This window comes from Micromesistius poutassou (genome assembly GCF_964030765.1).
Source record: "Micromesistius poutassou genome assembly, chromosome: 17".
Lineage (NCBI taxonomy): Eukaryota > Metazoa > Chordata > Actinopteri > Gadiformes > Gadidae > Micromesistius > Micromesistius poutassou.
Window position 1 is genome coordinate 13,428,486 of NC_140287.1, and position 22,264 is coordinate 13,450,749.

Below are 22,264 nucleotides of genomic sequence, written 5' to 3' on the forward strand. Positions count from 1 at the left end.
GTTGTACATGTCAACCGCCCGCTGGAGTCTATTTCTGAGACGCCATCAAAGCCCATGGTGTGTTTAACCCCAAGCGCCGGGCTAGTGACCATGTGGCCAAGCCCGGGGCTGCCTCAAGTTCTCCTTTTAGCCAACAGCCTTCCCTCTTAATCGACACAGGAAGAGAGGTAAGAACCACTGGAACCCCCTCTTTCATCTCCGAACCCTGGGCAAACTAGTTGAAATGTCCTAATTGTACCCCTCCTAATCACTACCATCTTGCTTCCTCAATCAATGATCATTGGCTTTTTGCGTGTCCCCTTGCGTTGTCTCCCAACATTATCGGCAACCCCCCCCCCCCCCCCCCTTACACCAACAGAAGAGGCACCTCCCTGTCCCTCTTCGGGGTCACCTGCTCAGTGTTCTGGAGGCTTCGCTGATTAGATAACGGGACCCTGTCCCACCAGAGACGTCGAGGGGTCAAAGATCGCTGAAGACAAAGCTTTAAAGGTCCTCTTCAAAACATACTAAAAAGGGTGGAAGATGAAGAACTGAAATATAGTCAACTAGAGGCAAAGGGGCAACCAAGGAACCAAGGAAACAAGTAAGTGATAGAAAAGGAAGAGTGGAAGAAAAATACATTATCACTATTTCCGGTGTCTCTGACCTTTGAACATTGCCCTCGGGACAACAGGACAAAAAAAAAGAAGGTCTAAAACAGACGTTTTAGCCTTTTTTTATGATGTCATTGCATATTCCCCCCCAGTACGTAAATGTTTAAGTGTCACAGAAAAACTACGAGTTATGTGCGAGGTCACAAGGAGGTTCTGACATGCGGCCTGTCAAGCAGCAGCAGTGTCTGCGCCCTTAACACGAAATGGATGTTCCCATTTTTCTCACCACCTCCCCTGCTCTGAATCTGGAACACGTCTACACCGCCAACCTTTGTTCCAGTGCCTTCCACGCCCTTGGCAAACCTCGGTGCCCAGGTTATTAGTTAGTAATTAATCTATGAGCCAGTGAGCATTAAACTTGAGGCTATTTCTTGTTCCACGTGCAGACTGTGCAAAGCATGGGGCTTAATAGTTGACCAAAGTTCGTCCCCAGGATTGATGACCATGGTAAATAATCCCAAAATAAATCAACCGACAAAAACTGGCTGCCTGTGAAGACAATGTGAATTCTTCCTTCTCCTGTACAATGAACACATGCGAATAAACATGCATCAAGTGTTCTGTCTGACATAAGGAATTCAGAAATGGTGGAGAGAGAGAGAGAGAGAGAGAGAGAGAGAGAGAGAGAGAGAGAGAGAGAGAGAGAGAGAGAGAGAGAGAGAGAGAGAGAGAGAGAGAGGCTTTGACTTTTGCCCAAAAATCATATTTCTTTATTAATATTGTTTAATAAACGTCAGATTGTTATTAATATTCGAATATATTTGAATATGTATTATTATAAAACGTGTGGTTTAAATCAAGTGATCTGATTGGTTCCGAACTGTTGTATAATGGGCATATACATAACTGCTATGACGTCCAATCAGTTTGGAGAGTTCCGTATCACGCCTAACTTTAACTGTTTATTTATTTATAAAAGCAATAGCATAGTTCACTGAAGCCTAAAAATATGTTGATTGATGGAGAGGGTGGAAATGTTGTAAAGCATTAGGCACACAGTGAGTGAACTCGATAGTAGGCTAAATTGCTGGCGATTTATCTTTTCATCTTTAAGGGGGTCTCTCTATCTCATAAAAAAAGTTGGCCTTACCATAGCCTTACCATGCGCAAAAGCACCGGTATTTGTAACCTCTTCTTTAAGTTTTACCTTAACATTTCGCGTATTTCCCGAAACTTTTTTTGCTACGAATCTCTTTCGTGCGTCGTTCGTTGGTAAGGTAGGTCTGAAGCGCTCGTAGAACCTTCTAAGCTCTACCTTAGTGATGTTTCAGCTCCTGCAGTCTCTCGCCACTGTACAGTAACCTCAACAGTAACAGAAATCCCTGTTGCGCATGTTCATTCGAAGTTCGCATCCGTAGCCAATTGAGGCCAAATGAAACGGCATGTTTGAATTAAGGATATTGTCTCGGCTGTTCTTTATTTTGGGCCGTGGGTACAGCAGGCAAGGTCAGCTCGACTAGCTTCCAATAATTTCAAAAACTCTCAACTTCAAATTTTTTTAAATTTATTTTACAATTCAAAAATGAACAAAACTGTCTTCTAAATTAAGGAAATGATACTGGGAAACGAATAAACCATTATAAGCAACGAGTGAACTTAATAAGCGATCAAAATACTTTTTGCAACCACCGCCTCTTTCCCTTGACATTTAGTTTTCACCTTAAATATGCGATAGATGTAATTAAGGTAACCTGGTCTCACAGGAATCCGTGAAATGAGTCGGTCTACGTTTACAAAAAAAATAATGCCCATAAAAGGTTTGAATATTGAGGGCTGCCTAATATTCATTTGAATATTATAATTTTTTTTATAATATTCATTTTTTTAATAATAATATTCAAATTATATTAGAATAACGAAGTTCGGAGTCAAAGCCCTAGTGTGTGTGTTCAAGAGAATCCTTGACTTGTTCTTGGAATAGGATTAAACGTGTTAAAGATCTCTCTGAATATCTTTCGAGTGGTGCCATTATTTTTATATCAATGAATCATACCACCATCATGGATAGTCAAATAGGAACAAATCAAACACCTAGTAGCTCATCAACACAAATTACAATATAACCTGTGCCCATACTGACCTCACTGGAAAATACAATTCAAATAGCGTTTGTCATTTAGTGAACAACTGTTTGAGTTTGCATTATAGTGAACATTCTTACGAAGGGAGTTAAGTTGATAATAATGATGGTGACTTAAACTAAATTCTGTGCTACATTCATCTCATGCTAGGTTGATATTTTAGATTCCCGGCAGGCCATTTTCAGAATACTTGCAGTCTAAGCAAATGTGTACCTTGTACAGTGTTCAGGGAGGTTAGATAACACAGTAGGCATAGTTTAACTGCCAAAGCCTTGCCTAATGACTTTATGCTATTAAAACCCCACATTTTCTTACTGTAGCATTAGCGGTAGCATGTAGCATTAGCAGTAGCATGCTACATGCCTATTCTATAACAGAGTAGGCCCATTAACACAACATTAACTCATATAAAAACAATGGATGTTTGTCATGGATAAAAGTTCAGGTTATATAGACCTTTTTTGCCAATACGTGTTAATGTATACATAGATATGAGATTATCTGTGAAATAGCATTCTATATTTTATATACCCTGTTAAACTGCTCAATGAAGCAACACACTTAAAGATGTAAATTCTCATGAAAAAGTCCTTGAGAGTGAGGGTCATGGGCAAGCTTGAACACAAGCCTGCTGCTATACATAGAGCTGGCAGGCACAAGAGGATTTTCTTCTTATCGCCAAATAACATTTAAATAACTCAGATTTTACAGGATTGTTGCATGTTACATTCTATTTTCCGAAGGTGCATCAGCTGTACTAAAGTTGTGCTCAGTGCTTTCAAACCATCCAACGGAACTAAGCTTACATTTAATGCTTGAATAGCTCCCATACCAATAGCTACTATATCAAGCATCTATTCGAGTACAAATACTAGCCATTAAAATACAACTATACATATAAGTGAACTAACATGACAGTGTCTGTCCTGCATTCTGTCCAGGAAAGACCATGTGTGATTTTAAATCGGGCAGGCCTAGCCACATTCTACCATGTTTGTAGAACAGCGTAAATCAGAAATGGCTTTCTGACGAGGCTTCCTGGTAGGGCCTTAATACTAGAAATATACTCCATGTATAATTATGTACGCAAGAGCAAAGGCAGACTATGGGAAGTGAGAGTGTGTGACGTATGTTGGGTCCACAGTGTTGACAGATGGAAGCAGGGCCATACCAGACTGCTAGTAGCCAGCCTCAGTCTGGGCCCAGGGTTTTTTATGATACACACATTTGGCTTGCGTTTTGGACAGTTCACTCTCTCTTATCCTGTCCCCAAACGTGGCTGGGGACAGCTGCTCCTCAGAGACGACCACTGAGACAACAGCCATGAATAACTGTTGCCCCCCGACGACCTCCCCGCGCCCTTCCTGCTACCACTTTCAAAACGTCCACCGCTGACGTAAAAAAAAAAATGCAGCCTTACACCAGAGACACCCACCCCCCCTAATCCACACAGAAATAAAGCCGCATTTTTGGGGGCAGCATATCAGGCAGTAAAAAGAGGCCAATACTGCCACAGTTGTGCCCCCTCTCTACGGCCCCCAATAAAGGATGTGAGTGGAAGATGCAGGAGCGGCCGTCACTCAGGGAGGGTCCCTTGGGCTAACAGAAGGCAGGCGGTGGTGTCGCTCAGCCATGACCAGGGCACAATGACCAGGGCCTGACCCTGCAGACCTGCCACTAACACACACATGCCAGCAGCCATGAAACCAAGAGACGAGGGGTGGTGGTGGTGTGGGAGGGGGGGTTGGAGAGGAAGTGTGAGAAAGCAGAACGCCCAGAAAAAGAAAAAAAAAAAAGGAATGAATGAAAAGAAAAAGTGCATTTATGCATGTAGGACTAATATCAAGGAGCGCGGCAGATGCCTGGAGCAACATGCAAAAAGCATGAGTACACATGGTGGGCTAATAGCTCTGCACATGTCCCATTCCCTGCATCATTACTCAGCTCACAAGACACCTGAAGCAGACCTCAATGCTAAATAAGCTCACGAAGAAGAGACACACAAAAAAAGCTCTGTCTGCCTCTCTCTAGTTGATTTACCATGACTCCTCCCCCCAATCTCCTACCTCCCATTTTCCTTTCCCCAAGTTCAGGTAACAGCTCCAGTAATGGTTCCAAAAGGCAAGAGGATATTCGAGGCCAACACACACACACACACACACACACACACACACACACACACACACACACACACACACACACACACACACACACACACACACACACACACACACACACACACACACACACACACACACACACACACACACGAGAGGGATGGTCTGTGGAGACAAAAGCCCCCCCTCTGCCCCCCTTCCCCCCCACCCCTTGCTGGGAGCACACACTCCACTGGACACAGAATTGAGAGCGGAAGCAGATCAGCTGGCCTGGGCCCTCTGGTACGGGGGGGGGGGGGGGGGGGGGGGCAAGAAAAGAAAGGAGGCCCCATTCTAAATTATTCCAACATATTCTGCTGGATGACTGACTTCATTTCCGACCAAAAGCAGGAGAGAAAAACAGAGGGAGTGGTGGGAGCATAACGGAACACTTCAGAGGAGTGGGAGGAGGAGGAGGTCTGCTCTGCGTGCGTGCGTGCGTGCGTGCGTGCGTGCGTGCGTGCGTGCGTGTGTGTGTGTGTGTGAGAGAGACAGAGTTGGGGGGGGGGGGGGGGGGGGGGGGGGGGGGGGGCAGATACTACAGAGATAGACCATAGATCTCATCCACATTTTAAAATGTGCTCCTGCCACTTCCTTTGTATTTCAAACAACAACCAACGACTAATATCTGGGTACCCAACTAGCCAGTGAATAACGTTAGACACTAGAAAAGAAAGAATCTGTAAAACCTGTCGGCCTCTACTTGCGGCTCAGATACACAAAGATACACAGAAGAGTAGAGGTGGAGGAGCAGGGGAAGGAAAAGAGCACGTGTGGGCCAGGCAGGCCCCAGCACCAGCACTGGGGCGGGCAGCTCCAGTGTGTGCTGAAGAAGGGGGGGATCCTAGGACAACCGCTTCCTAAGCTGACAAAGTGGCTGTTTGTCTGCCGATCGGCCCCATGGTTGACCGAGCTCCAGCATGCCATCATGTCTTGCTCCTGCTTTGGCCCTGGGCTTCCCAACCCCCTGGAGAAGGGTAGGAGGAGGAGGCAGCGGCAGGGAGGAGGAAGAGGAGGAGGAGGAGTGGGGAGAGAAGAGGAGAAAGGATGTGGCCTGAGCCCTGGGTGCTCGCCAAGTCACCCTCCCTCCCTCCCTCGCCTCCCCTCCCGTTCTACTGCCCCCCCCCCCCCCTTCCCTTTTTTTTTTTATCAACCCCTCTCCCCGGCTGCCTCCTTCTACACAATGGCCGCTTCTCTGCTGAAATTTCACGTTATTGGATCCCGGGCCTGGAGTTTTGTGCTCTGACAATGTCCAGGCAGTGGAGCATGCTGCAGGAGAGACACACTCTGCAAGCTAAGGGCTGGAAAACCATTCCTCCTTTCATTAGCATCAGAAAAGAGGAGAAAAGTCTACACTTTTTTTTTCGGCCCAGCTGAGAAGCTGGAAAAAAGGGCCTCTCTCATTCTCTATCCCTTATTCCCTTTCTCCCCCCCCCTCTCTCTCTCTCTCTCTCGTATCAAAACCGGAGGAAGGTTGTCAAGCTCCGTCAGGCTCCACTAGACCTTTTTGGCTTCAGAGACTTTGGAGGTGGATGTGGTGGAGGTGGATGTGGTGGGGTGTGCACATGAGATTACTCAAAGAAATATTTGGGGAAAATAAACACAGGCTACTTAAGTCAATCGGATTCTCTAGAATATCTTGCTAAAGGAAAGCGCTAGCTAGGAAGAGAAGGGAGGTGGGGGGAACAAAAATGGAGGACAGAGCGAGCAAGAGCGAGAAAAAAAATGGTACTCTCTGTGTGTGTGTGTGTGTGTGTGTGTGTGTGTGTGTGTGTGTGTGTGTGTGTGTGTGTGTGTGTGTGTGTGTGTGTGTGTGTGTGTGTGTGTGTGTGTGTGTGTCATTCTCTTTGCTTGCTAAAATGTCTGGTTACCTTCTACGTGTGCTCCACAGCTGTTCAAAGATAAAATGTATATTTTTTTTAAAGCTTCGGTGGACCCTATAAAAATATCACTTGGTGTTCTTAATGGAAGCCTGGGCATGCATGCGTCCACGGTTAAGAATGCAGTTATTAAACCATTAACATTTATGCATTTAATTGTTAATGGTTAAAAAGACATGACATTTTTTTTTACTAATACACTGAAAAGAAAATGGAGGCCAAAGTTACCAACTTCAAAAAAATGCTTTTAATGCATAAAGATTAGCACTAGGGCCAAGTCCAACCATGAAAGAACAAATAACATGCAAACTGGGCCCCGGGTCGACTGTCGATTCCAGCAGTGCATCTAATCTAAACGGTGCAAACTGGCTAGCCAATTAGCCACGGTTCAAGTCCCTTCAATAACCGGTGGCAAATTCAAGGGCACAGACATTCCCCAAAACAAACAGCCACATGACGTAACATGGATGCAGTGCAAATTATGACAGAGGACCACAACAAAACAACTTTAAGGTCTGTATCGCATGCCATTTAAACCCCCCGCCACCACGACCAATAAAGATGAGGGAAATCTGCCCACTGAGCGTCTGACAGCCAACGTCACAAAACTGCTCAATTGGCCGTCGTGTAAACCATTATTTTGGCCATAGAACGAAGTGAAAGAGCAATTTGCCGTATCTGCTTCACACGTCAGGCTGGTGATGAGTCATCTCCCTCACAAGAACATTCAGCTAAGCTACCAACAGACTTGTAGAGGGAGGGGGATGGGGACCAGCCAGATCTGATGCTGCAGTGCACGCTAAATGAAAACTTCCTTTCCTTTATAGAAATGCAACCAGGGTATTCAGTATTCGGACCAAACAACACGGCCTTTTCTGGTGTCTGTCCGTCCATCCATTCATTGACCGTTGATTTGCCAAGGTAACCCAAAATCTAAGCAAATCGGAGATAGGCCAAAACCAGTATAATGAATGTCAGACCTCAGTCCGACAAACTTTGATATTCCTGCCTTGCGCAGATGGTTACAAACCTGTCTATTACAGGGTTGGGCCTTCAACCCCAACAACAATGTTCCGGTTGACATCGAGCCGTTGCACAGCAATAAATCACATGAAACCCACATGCATATCAAACGCCAAAAAACTATTCCCAAACATCAATCAAATACACATATTGAGATGATCTTAATTTACACCGCAAGTATTTGGAAAATTAAAACCTTGCATTTCCCATTTCAAAAAATACAAAAAAGAAACCGCAAATTTGCACTGCTGCGGCATCTCTGGTCGGCTTTGATGTGAAAGTAGTCCCATGGGTGCTGGGCTAATCGTCATAGTTACTGCAGAGACTGGAAGGCTGCTGGATAGGGTGGGAAAGAAACCACCAAAGCTGGGAAGAAGAAAAAACTCCAAACCATGATGCTGGTCCATGACTCTGAAGAGAAGCGGCTATGAAACAAGTTGTAAACTATCACGGCAGGCCCTGTTGTTGATTAAAAACAAAAAAAAAACTGCAGCCATTGCACAAGTGGCAACGAGTGATTCTGTCATCTACATCATCAACAAGCTCTGGAGAGCTGTAAAGAGAATCATAAAGCAATATGTTACTACCGGCAAACTTTACCGGTCCACCTTAAAAATAGATTTGGTTCCTATTCTGGTAGACTTGCTGATCAGTATGCTAAACTCACAATACGATCTCTAGAACCTAGTGAACAAATGGTCAATTGATGACTATGTAGATATATTCATATTGACTGGCCATTTTCAAAACATTTTCAACATTAACCATTTGTTCACTAGGTTCTTGTTCCTGGGCAAAATAACCACACACACCCACCCTTACCCCCACCCACACTTTCAAAGAGTTTGGAAACTCAATCAAAGGCACAAGGTTTAGGATTTACATCTGTGTCCTTTTATGTCTGTGGCCTCCCAGGAAAGAACGGTGTCAGGCCAGCTGCAGCAGAGGGCTCACAACTAGCCCAGCCTTTAGGCTTCCGCATTCTGCACAACTGCAAACAATATCTACGATTCATACACTTCTTAAAGGCATTGAGCTATGGTCTATGAACATCATAGGACCGTCTTGGGAGAGGCCAAGAAAAAACTAAAAGACAATCTCTGCTACTTGATGGCAAGATAAGGGGGGATAAGAGGGGCTTTAGGTTGGCTTTAATAGCCTACGTACACAGCCCAGAAGCAGAATAGGCCCAAAACTAGTACTAGGTCGTTTTTTAAATTTAAAATGAAAAAAAGTTTGAAATATGAACTCAAGACACTGTTGACATTTACAACAGTTTATTTCTGCTCCTAAAATACTTGAAGAGGAAATTAAAATTATAAAGAGGGAAGTGGCTCAGGTTTAAAATACACAGGATCCAGGCCCAGATCTGGCCCTGGGAATGGAACTGTCCACAGCATGCATAAAAGGCCCGTTCAGTTTGTTGGCTTGTTATGGTTTCAGGCTGTCCAAGACCTCTGGTTTTGTAAAGAATTGTTGACATTAGTCATGTGAACAATGCAATGGTCTCTTATGGAGGGGACACCAGATGACAAATGGCCAGTGTGCAAATTAATTTATTGGAATGACATCCTGCACTGCAATCTTTTGTTTTTAAGGAAAGGTCTCTAGCCAATATAGGAAGAAGGCAGATTAACTCTTCATACCTCAAGAACTCTTTGACCATAACATATAGGACAACCACAATATTCAAGCAAATAACAAAGCAATACTACCTGGCAGTCAGTACTAACTGAGAAAATAGGCTATACAAAGTCAAAGCAATTCAAATAAATTACAAAGAGATCTTGTTTAATGCCAGGTTAACTTCAGTTCCAACACAATCCTGTGCAGTCAAAGTCCATCCTTAAAGGCTTAAAACTGTTACAAAATATGTTTGCTTCAGCTGGCTTTGTTTTCTCCAACTATTTGCCTATAGCATAGAATATGCTGTAAAGCAAAGCATTTAAGTTTGTAATGTTCACCAACTGGCACAAACAAGAAATACCAGCGTCCATAAACACATCCAGGAAATGATTTAGTCTAACATAAGGGCCATAGGACATAGACAATTACCCAAGTCGTAAAGTGCTAGTCTCAAGAGGTAAAGTATCTGTCTGCTATTGTCGTTTGAGGGCAGGATAGGGGGGTGATTGGGGGGATGTTTGGGAAGGAATGTGTTTGGGAAGCTCGGCAGCAGGGAGAGGGAGTGCAGAACTGCCCTCAGGTGATAAGATCACAACAGCCACAACGGAAGACAATGCGCTGAGCTGTCAAATCAATCACACAAGATAGGAACAGGACACAGACGGTGAGAAATCAGCCAGGAATCACCTGACAAAAGCTGCAGAGCACTGAAGGAATCTCAAGCGATGAGGCCTAGGGCTATGTTTGTTCATAGATCTATATGGATACTAGTGGTTATGATTGAAATGTTCCTCAGCAGACATAAAGCTAGCTTAAATCATTGTGCAAGGATAATTTTCATTGATACGATTTGATTCCTTCTCATACTAAGAGTTGACTGTATAATATAGTCAAGTTAAACCTGAAGGGGTAAAACCATGTACTTTCAACGATGAATGAATGATTCAAAACATTAACCACAAGCCTACAACAGCAGTTAATTTCTTCCTGTGATCAGATCAACACTGTACACATTTAATCTGTGTTATCATAGTGCATCATGCCTCCAACCCTAAAGTTAGCTCAACAATGTGCAACATTCTTAACAGCAACACACACACACACACACACACACCACTAAATCCAATGACAAAAAAAAAAATCGATAAGATATAGGCCTACTACATGATCAAAATGGCTGTGCTTGGTTTTACACCTATCAATCAAAGAATCAAACTTCAGGAAAAGTCAACGTTGAGGAAGGAAAAACAATTATATCGATTTTTTACGGGGATAGATATGAGAAATGGAATCTACTTCTATCTCTTGAGATTTGGACAATGCATCCAAGTAGGATTATAATGTGTGGTCAGTGGTTGATGTTCATTAACAGTAAAATAAATAAAATAAAACTTAGGCTTAGGCATATTTTAAAAGTCAGAGTAATTCTACTAAGGGTTATGGATACATCAGTAGGGATCACTAGATTGAAAATAAAATCATAAAAAAAAAATATCGTTACACAATCTGCAAATAAAGGAAGCGTGAATTCATTGCAGCGGTGCTTCAATCGCGTTAGCCATCTTGGTTACAGACATCATGTAGCCTTCGAAAAACACATATCGCCAACAACCCGTAGTAGGTCTAGTTGTTTTGTGTCCATTTTAAATCAAATAATATATATCTTGAATACGAATAACAGAACCTTCGAATGGCCTTTATTAACCTCGTGATCTTATGAGCGATAGAGGAACAAAAGGGGAAGAAGTAGGTGGAGATTAAACCATGACAATGTGAACGCTATGAAAGGCATAGACTTCCTCCCTGGGCCCAATATATAACTGCATCTCCAAGGACATAATACCATTACAGATATACAACCCAAATCCCCAACGCATATATATTATATTGGAACTATTTCAAATAATGCAAGGAATATTGTGTATTTATTGCGACAGCGCAATGCGAAACAGTGCACTGTGCTGTGAATGGGCAGGCAGGTACTTTATGAATGGAGGAAATCACGTGACCGCAGCACCTCCCGAGCAGATATTTCTCACTGACTGTCAACAAGCGCACGCAAGAGAGCTGCCCCTTAAAACAACAGGAATTGGAATATAAAACGATCATATCCAATGCAAATAAAGAATATAGGTTTTCAGTACTTCTCTGTTTCATACTGTATGTCAATTCATGGATTTGGGATGTCAACGTGCCTTTTTTAATCATTTTTTATGAATGGGGATTGTGATATGCAAATTAATGTGATTGATAAAAATTGCATCCTTTTTGAACGCTCAAATTGCAGCAATGAATAGGCGGAAACGTTTTCACTGGACCAGATATGAATTGAATGGTGACAATTTTGAAATGCAAGTGATAATGTTTATGAAACCATTTTAGTAGGCTAGATGTAGCCTTTATGGACACATGTTGTGGAAAATGACGTATTCGCATTTATGATTAATTATTATCTAATGTAATGACCTGTGTAATATAGTGACCATAGGCATACTGTGATTCACTTCTAGCAGGTAATTTATACTACAAAAAATACAAATAAGCACGACCATTCACTATTTTAAATGGCAGTTATTTAAATTATATTACAATGTTTGCCAAACTATTCAGGGCAAAGCTACTATTCAATTGGATATTGAAAATGTTACTAGAATACTGAAAGTTTATTAGTTATTTAGTATTGGCTCCTATTTTCTGACACGTTGCGAGCCTTACTAAACGTTTATAACTATTCAGTTAATACACAGCGATCTTACCAAACATAGTAATGACAACATATTAACTGCTTTGCTTATGTATACAATAGATCACATGCATTAGTTTATTTGACATAGGCCTGAAATGAACAACCCCATAAAAAATGACACGGTCATTGGGTTATGTATCGAGATAGCCAGCTTTACAGATGGACCCAAGAAGTGAGAAACCTGGAGAGCTCATCCACAGCGTTAATATACCTGTTATCGTTGCAGCAATCTGAGGGAACATGGTAAATTAAGCCAAGTACTCACTCGTTGTTAGGATTTGTCGAATCTTCGCTCATTTTTTCTCACGGGGATCCAAATTCTTGCAATAGCATCGACGACGCAGTGACGGCGGGATAATATACCACAAATATCACCATTTTCTTCCACATAAAAATCACCCTATAATGGATAAAGGGAAATGTTCTACAATGGAGCATGCATAACTGAGCGCTCCTCTGAAAACCAAGTAGCTAGCCTAGCCTCCTGGCTGGAACTAAATTGCGAGGAGGAATGACAACCGATGATTCATTTTATCTTCCCTTGAAGTAAAATCCGACCACAACAGATTGTACATCTGCATCGTCCTCTTGAGCGACACGACTCCGTTGTTTTCAAAAGTGAATAAAGATCCTTATAAAATGTACAAACTGTACACATCGTTTGGCAGGTTATTTATGGCTGGCTGTCGAGCATCCATTCGCCAATCAGGTCCAGGACAACACTTGAAAAGAGCTGTGCAGCTTCGCTCCGTCAACGTGTCCGAGTATTGTGGGGTAAAGCGTATACGGCGGGGGGAAATCCAATTATTTTCAATGTTGATGGTCATATATAAAGTCAAAATCTTAAGAGTTACATTTCCCCAGAGTAGTTGGCGGACATCTGGTTTGATCGAACTCCATTTTCAACTCGGGGGCAATGAAACATCGGAAAACTGGGCGGATGTTTCGACCCTCGCTACAGAAAATGAGATCCTTCCGCGAGGAAGCAAAATATAACGCAATTAAGAAAGAATAAGACTTAATGTTACATTATTTGCTTTGCCAACATAACGATTGTTGTATTCTAAGTCGTATTAGGTTCCACTGAAACAATTCAAACATAAACACGGCCGTAGTTTTCCAGGGCTAAATTCAAATAGTCCGTGCACTTTCCAAAAGAAGTTTCCCTTCAATCACGCATTGATACATAGAAGAGGGAAGAGTCTGTGTGATAGCATGTAGAAATAATCGGGAGGAAGCCACAGCCACTATGTGTCATACATACGTGCAGGACCATTAATAAACTCGGATGTTTGTTTTCATTAATAACGTTCGGACTGTTTCGTGAGTTAGATTCTGAATATGACGGAATAAATGAACGCGAGCACGTTGAATTATATCAGAATATGCATTATTATGAACGCAGTTAATGTCAAGGCGGCATATTATGTAGCCTACTTGTATATCTCCATATCAGCATGGATTATATTTGGCCAAAATAAGAGTCGACCTGTCCAAATGTAGGGACAAAATGTTCATATCAAATGTCACATGTGATTTAGTTTACTACCAGAGCCATCTTGTTGCACATATGTATTTTATATGAGACAGTTCTGTTGTGGTATCCTCTTGGTCTATCATAGAAGGCCTATGTTAAATTGTTTATATGTGTGCCTATTTCATTAATAAGCCCCAGAGGCAAATTATGTTTTTGCCTACTGTTTATTGTGTCATTCCTTCACAACTGCCTATTTAGTCGTTTGCTGTCGTTTATCTTTCATCCAGGCATCATTCATCCCATATCATTTAATTTAGTTTTAATTTAAATGTGTTTAAAGCCTTGTTTGTGTAGCAAATCTATGTCGATTGCGTAAGACTTAAATGCTATTAAATGTCTCTGTTGTGTGGAATGGCTGGAGATCAGGCTAAATGATTCTGCCTGGTTGTCATAGTGACAGTATGTTGTGAGAAGTTTCTTTATTTCTCTGGCTCTCCTAGATCTTTGGCTGTGGCCGTATGTTACAACTATATACAATATCGCCTTTCTTTCCCCATGGACATAGGTCTGTTACATACATGCCACATTATAATCCCCATCTGATTGGGATAGGAAAGATTCTCTGTCCCTTGACTATTTATCTGTTTGTCCAAATGGCCAATTGGCTAGCTCAATATTACAATTGACACCATTTAGATGTTTTGTTAAAATATGACAAAAAGCACTAAAGGGCCGTATGTATGTTTTCTAGCCACGTGAAGTTTTGATCCATCGTATGCATAAAACTTAAGTAATACATAAGTCTCAAAATGTTATTTGACCATACATTATTTTAGAATTGTTTTATAAATGATACATCCTTTTTAGTAAAGACTCTAATTGTTAAGTTCAAAAGTTCAAATAAAAAGAACTTTTTGTCTTTCGAAATCGAGTAAAAAGAATTCCCCTCAATCTGTTTTCTCACAAGCATACTTCTATTCTTTAGAGTATTTCGAGTTCAGGAAGTCAACTCATCTCACAAAAATGGATGGCCAAATGCATTTCCTGTGTTTTTCCACACACACAGTGTACAATAGTGTATTCAAATATCAGGCCACAGAATGTGTAGCTCATAGTGGCCATCTTCACTTCCCCCACTGAGTCCAACCAGGACAAAAAAAATAGTATTACCTCTATTTCATTCATCTTTCAGCTTATTTTCCACCTTCTGGCAACATTGGGACCTGAATCTTCAATGTATTCACTTGTGCCTTGTTAGTTTGGCAAACATGTGGTATATTTGGCACCATATGTAGGCCTACTCTTTTCACCACACTTGATAACACATTCTGGTACAAGTTGTTTGTTTTTGATGGCCAAGATGCAAAATAGAATTCAAATAATTTGCATAAACAATGCAGGAACGAAAATAAAATGAAAACACAATCCCATGGTAGAGTCTATTCCTAGGCTTCTGCGGAATCCTTCGGTTGGGTCGGCCAATGATGATCAGGCCCTGACCTCAGAACACAGGTGATTGGATCACCAGCTCCCAGCACGAGCCTGCAGTCACAATATAGAGAGAGGGGAAGTGAATGCTTCTTTTGTGCTACTATAACAGAAAGGGAAATTCAACATCTGTGTGTGTGTGTGTGTGTGTGTGTGTGTGTGTGTGTGTGTGTGTGTGTGTGTGTGTGTGTTTGGACCATACTGTCCTGCAGAAATCCTGGGCTGGCCCATGTACAATACAAATCTGTTTATAAATAATCAAAAGATCGCAGCAACCCTGCTTCCTTTTTGTTCGTTATTATTTTTAGACATGTTTGGGTTCGGCTGGCCCTTTCATCTTTTTGTTGAGGCTGGGGTTTTCCTCAGAGCAGTAACCTGTGGTGGTTTGTTGCAGCTCTGCATTCTTCTTCTTGCATCTATGGAGGGTGTAGAAAAAAACAACAACGCAAAACATCCATTTTGCCCTGAGACCCATCAGACAGTGTTGTCAGAGGACTCACAGCCATCTGGGCAAAAAGAGTTGGGGTGTGAACAGGAGGTGCTGATTTTTAAAGCCTGGCATCCGAGCACAACAATGCATACCTATTATTAGTGTGGGCCTGGCTACGGAAGCCTGCAACTGTTAGGCATGCTAATTGCAGGGTGGTGAGCAGAAAAGGTGTAGTGGCTTCAGAGAGAGGAAATGTGAATGCCTTCGGGCATGACTCTATGCTCTCTCTCTTTCCTTTCTTTTTTTTTCTTTCTCTCTCTCTCTACATATATAGATGTGTATCTGTTTCTCGCAATCTGCGTCTCTATCTCTTGTTTCCTCTCTCTCTATATACATTTTTAACTTTCTTTATATTTGTCGCAATCTATCTGTCTGTCTGTCTATCTCTATTCATCTCTTTGGTAATGTGTGTGTTTCCACAGGCTTTGCATATGTGCAGCTGTGTACACTTTACCCAAGTGTAACTAGATATAGCCTTGAAATGCTGGTTTAGACACGTTTTATGTTTTTGTTTGTTTGTGTATGTAATGGATTGTGTCATGACTCAAGCATTTCATGCACAGGAGGGTCGTTCTTGTGACAGTGTATGCGGTTGTCAGTTCAAAAGGTAGGTCAGTGCGGCTATCACGGCCTTGAAAGAGACATCTAGAAAACGGTAAAAGTAAAAAGAAAAAAAAACATGGCAGGTCACAGGATAGAATCATTAATCTTGATTAGTTCCATTTTTTTTCTTCCAATGTGTATATTATTATTAGAATCGCTTATTGTACTTCATAAATATACTGTGTCTTAGATCCTGGCTTTTAAAAGTGCGCAGAGTGCTCCTGGTGATCGTTATAACTGTGTCAATGTTTAGAATGTGAGCTATGCAAGTGTCCATAAAACCGACTGGAGTGCATTTTAGAAAGTAATGTTCCGGGCTCTGCCGTGGAATGTTAAACCATTTCCCAGAGTCAACAGTTCATGTATGACAGCACGAGACAGATAGTTAGGGTGTTAAAGTAAATGAAAGCAGCGAGACGAGAGGGGAGAGATTTAACGTTTCATTGTAAACTTGATATTTATATATTCAAGTTTTAAAAAGAGGGGGCTCTTAATTTACAGTTTGTTGTAATTCAAGCGCTCGGACGCTATTGTGCTGTAATACTCCACTCTCTGCATTCTTCCTTCATGTTTCAGATTCAAGAAATAGGAGCCAGAACAGGTTACAGCCCCGGTTGGCCTTTTCTCTGTCCTGGAGTCTTTAACTTCCTATTGTTTGTGTGTTGTGCGTGGGCCTGATTGAAACCTGATCTGGCTGTGGAAGCTGTGTTTAGGGTTAGGTGGACAGGCCTTTGTTGCTGCCTGAGCAATGTTTATTTGGGCGGCTTCACTCGGCTTCCCTGTAATCATCATCCAGCCACACAGGATAGAAGGGATTAATGAATATGTTGGAGAGGAAGTCACAGATGACTGTTTACCATTCTCATGGGCCCAGGGAAGGAACTGTGGTAGAGACGTATGGATGGAGGTGTGTGTGTGTGTCTGTGTGTGCGTGTGTATGTGTGTGTTTGTGTGTGTGTGTGTGTGTGTGTGTGTGTGTGTGTGTGTGTGTAAGACAAAAAATAAAGTAACACATTTTTTACACTAAATTATGATTTCTTCAAGTTGATTCACGCAAAAAAGGGAAATTCTTAGCATATTCTACTTCTTAGCATGTGTGCAAATGCATTTTTTCCACACCTTGTAACTATTTTGGCTACCTCACATCATATCCGTAGTATTAATCAGAAATTACCAACATGAATACAGTATATAGTCACCATCTTCTAGTTGGGCAAAAAACGCAAGAAAAAAAACAGAAATTTTGAGTGTGTGGGTGCTGAAGCTTTCTGCATCAAACAACGAGGAATCAGTGACTGATCATGTTGAGTCAGCCATGACTCCTTATCTTACTCTTTAGGAGAGTATTCACATCTTTTTTTCATCTAAGAACCGTCATTTTCCCCAACACCGCCTACACACACTCAAACACGCGCACACACACACACACACACACACACACACACACATGCTCCCCCATGAAATCCCAGTAACAATGTGTTGCCCTCCCTTCTTCAGCTGTGTAACCCCCTTCCCATCCTGTCTTTCTCTCCCTCGTGGCCTCCTCGGCCCTAATCCTCCTCCCGCTCATCTGGGAACCGCCAGCGCCCCTCCATAAAGAGCCGCATTGTGCCCAGATTATTTGATTGTTTTCAGATGTTGGAGGTTTTCCTACACAAAAGGGGAAGAACAGGGTTTGTCCAAAAGCTCAGGACTGTCTGGCCATTGGACAGGACAGACAGGGAGCAGGGAGGGGTGGTGGTGGTGGTGGTGGTGGTGGTGGTGGTTGGGGGAGGTGGGAAGTTGGAGCGTCGCGGGGCTCAGGGAGCGGACACGCGAGTCAGGAAGTGACCCCTGCGATGCCAGATTACAGACAATGTGCTCTCTCAACTTCTGCAGCTCTCTCTCTGCGGAGCGTACCACTGTTGCGGCAGGCCAAGGGGTGTTTTGTTCTATAAGGGGTGGGAAAACAAAAGGATGGCTTCGTCTCTCCCTTTTTCCCTCTCCTCTTTCGCACTCTCCCTCCTTCTCTTCATGTCTCGCTCTCCCTCCCTCCCTCCCTCCCTCCCTCCCTGCCTTTCTCCCCCCCCTCTCTCTCTCTCTCTGTCCCTCCCACTCTGTTTCTCATGCGGCACCATTCAGTGAGGGGTTGGGAGGGAGTGGGTGGGTTGTAGGGGTGTTTGGATGGGGAGGGGAGGGGAGTGGAGGGGGGGGGGGCGGGGGGAGGGGTGGAAGGGGCCAGGAAGGCACTTCAGTGATGAAGAGTGGCCACATGGAAATGGATGAGAAGTGGGCCGGGAGAGAAGTCCTCCTCCTGCTCAGCCGGCGGAGATAAACCCGGGGTGGGAGAGGAAGGAGACGGGGGGGAGGGGAGGAGGAGGAGGGGTATGGGACTGGATGGAGGACGAGCCAAAAAGAAAAGGATGGGAAAAGGAAGGGCAAAAAAAAAGAGGATAAGGATAGTGGTGTAGGATGGGGGAGGGAGGGAGGGGGGTGAAGGGGGTGTGGCGTGTTCATGAGTAGGGGGAAGTGGCTGTGACGGGGAGCAAGAGAAGGTATGGTGGGCCCTCCACATGCCACAGAATAATGGCCCTGATTCAGGGCTTGTGGAGCATGTAGTCCCGTGCCCCTGTCCGCTAGCATGTAAAGCTACACAGCCTACTGCTCTGTGTCTAACGCCGTAGTAGTAGTATGGAATGGAAGCATTCGGGGCGGCCACTGAATGGAGCTTTTGTTCAAGGAGTGTTGTGGCCTTTTACATTAAAACAGAGCCTGCAGATACAACTGCATTTGCATGAAGGGGTGGCATCGAAATGATCAATTCTTCCAGCCCACCCCTACAACCCCCCATGGCCTGCTACCTAATTTCTACTTGATTTAACCCTCAATGAAACGTTGACGGTCCCGTGAGCTTGTCCCGAACGCCTGCTTGTTGCTGCTCTGCTTCACCTTACTCCGTTCTATGGAAGCTTCAGGACACATTGGAAAAGGACATGATTGCATAAAAGAAGGCATTTTGATTCTTTAATTTAGTTAAATACGATTATAAAGAATAACTAGTGCTGAATAAAAGGAGAGGGCACAGCTAGATAAACACACACACACACACACACTCATTCTCGCTCTCTTTCACACACACACACACACACACACACACACACACACACACACACACACACACACACACACACACACACACACACACACACACACACACGTGTGCGCACACACATACACACATGCGTGCGCGCGCACACACACACACACACACACACACACACACACACACACACACACACTCCACCCCCGTCTGCACTGTCATGGGTGACTCACAGGCGCTTTCGTACCGCAACGAGAACAACTTCAAAAAGAGGATGGCTGAACATTCGACGTGTATTCAACCTCTGATCTTTAAATAGCTCAACCCTCCTCCAAACTGAAAAATCCATGCATTAAAAATGACTGAATCATACATGAATTAAAGAGACAGAGAACATCTCTTCGCAACACATCGTAGCACAACCAACCACAGCGTGGCACAGACAATGGCAGTTTGTCCTGGTTAAAGCCCACACACTGTTTGCCTTTGTGTTGTATTCATGGGAGTGGGATGCTGCATGTTTATACTTGCAAGGCAGTGTTTTCTTTGTGTGTACATGTATTTGTATTTCGGTAGGTGAGTATCGGTGTAGTGGTGGAAAAGTGCTTCTGAATATTTGTACAATTATGATTTTTTCTTCAGGTAGCTATTTGTTCTTATAGGTATTTATATTTCAGGGGTCTTATACTTTTACTTCACTGCCTTGAAATGCAAAACATGGAACGCTTTGATCTTGCTGCATCAATCTTCCTGCAAGTGCCATGTTTGTTTATATTTCTTATTTACTCGAAAAACCATATCAAATTTCAGCTTTTGGATTATCATTCATATCATTCATTCATCAGTTTATTTTCCATTTTTTTGGAATAAGGATGACTATAAGAGGAATCTAAATAATAATGGGACTTAAAACTGGATCTTCAACACTTTGTATGCCTCAAGGGTAGACACATGTGTTCAGGTGAGGCCATGAGTAAGTGCATTACCTTCAGAAAATTATCTATCAACTACACTTTACTTACTTCTGAATCAAGGACATGTACCGTTACCAGAATTGTATAATTATGTTATTTCCACTTCTTGTTAATAATAATAATAATAATAATAATAATAAAATGAATGATACTAACAATATTAATAATAATAACGATTATCTTATACATTTTATAGAGCGATTTTCTTTATTAGGTTTCTCAAAGAGGCTTTAAAATAGAGAACAAAGAGGCAATCAAAGTAAATATAAATACATTTAAAAAGCACAGCACAAAATGTGTTTTTTTTGTCCAGTTTTGATTGCGGAGATGGTTAGGTACAGGACAAGCACTGTTTTTGTAATGGGGAATCAGGCAAATATTATTTGAAAAGTTTTAAATTTGAAACTGTTTCAGAATGCTAAAAGGTCTGTGTGTAGCTACTATGTGTCGTTGGTCTTGATGCACATGCACACGTGTGTGAGTGTACGTGTGCATGTCCATGGTGTGTTTGTGTTCACTTGAGTGTGTTCTGGAATGCACCTGGCCAGATAGGCAGGCAGTGGAATGCTGAATGTCTCTCGCCCAGGGAGGCAGGACTGGAATGTGGCCCAAGCTCTCTATTCTTCTCTTCACTGCACAGTACAGGAGGGCTGCAGGTTCAGACACCCCTTCACACACACACACACACACACCCACACACACACACCCACACACCGTCACACACATACACCTATACACATGCAAACATATACACACAGCTACACAAACCGACACCTGAAGATACACACACACACACACACACACACACACACACACACACACAGTCCAGGGGTGGGTTCTTCCAGAAGCCAATGTTCTTCTTGCACCTGTGTGTCTGTCTGTCTGTGTGCATGCATGTGTGAACGTGTGTTTGTGTGTGTGTGTGTGTGTGTGTGTGTGTGTGTGTGTGTGTGTGTGTGTCAATGTGTGCTTGGATGAACAAATGTCTCTGAGTGCAACCAGAGAGCAATTAATTTTTCCTTTGGAGCAGAAGCTGTGTAATTTTCATTGCCTCATGCATTGTTATTAAGTTGTTCCATGGTGCTGCGAATTCCAAACCAAAGAAGTGGGCTCAAGTTTTTCTTTTAAAATTTGCCAAAATCTGCTGCACCTTCGACCCCTCCCCACCACCCCCCCCCCCCCCCTTCCATTCTGCTCAAGGCCTTTCCTCACAAACAACATCGTAACGCACCGTGTCACTCTGTGTGTTCTCTCACCTGCTTAGACATAACAGAATGTGTGTGTGGGCCCCCTACACCGACACACACACCCATGTACAAGGTACCGGTAGTACTACCAACAATCATTGTCGATTGCATACAACCGCATACAGTACAGTTATACTGTATATACATTTATGCAACTAAACCCCTTTGACGCCTGTCAACGTATAATAACTAAAATAGTGCAAAGATTGATTTTGTATCCATTCAAATAAAATGGAGGGTGTTTTGGTGTTTTTTATCCTTTCCTTCCTGCTGTGGTATGCCACTGTGTTCCAATGCCATCCATTCCTCTGGCCTGGGAGGCCTTTGGTCTAAGCGTACTACATAGCACCCAGATCAAAGAGTTAATTAAAGGGCCTAGGAAGTATGGGGGGGGGGGTGGGGGGGGAGTCGTCTCTGTGGTTTGTGCGTCTGTCACCCACCGGCACGCATGCAGACTGGAAAACATGGGGCCTCATAATTGATCGGGAGTAATTGGTCTGTTTCCTATGGCAGGCAGAGACTCTGGGTTCTGACAAAAGTGATTAATTATGACAAAGTTCAGTTTTGTAAAAGTGCATGAAGAGTATGGGAGAAATGTGCCATTTGAGTCATTAGGGGGAAATATGAAATATTTGATTTTGGGTTGGATTCGCTAGTTTAGCTGGGTAGGTATTTGTGCCCCTTTCTCAAAGTGAAAATGTCCAAAGAACATGGTGTCTTATCCGAAGTTGTGGTTTTATT

At 42.9% G+C, this 22,264-nt stretch overlaps 1 protein-coding gene across 1 annotated transcript in view; it reads left to right on the forward strand.

Moving 5' to 3' along the window:
* Nucleotides 1–856: 856 nt before the first annotated feature.
* Nucleotides 857–22,264, forward strand: part of spred1 (sprouty related EVH1 domain containing 1) — a gene marked incomplete at its 5' end in the record, with an annotated part of 40,279 nt that continues 18,871 nt past the window's right edge. The window contains 2 exons of the mRNA XM_084482116.1: nucleotides 857–960; nucleotides 5,605–5,867. Coding sequence (XP_084338242.1) covers nucleotides 857–960; nucleotides 5,605–5,867 — 367 coding nt within the window. The remainder of the gene's footprint in view (nucleotides 961–5,604; nucleotides 5,868–22,264) is intronic.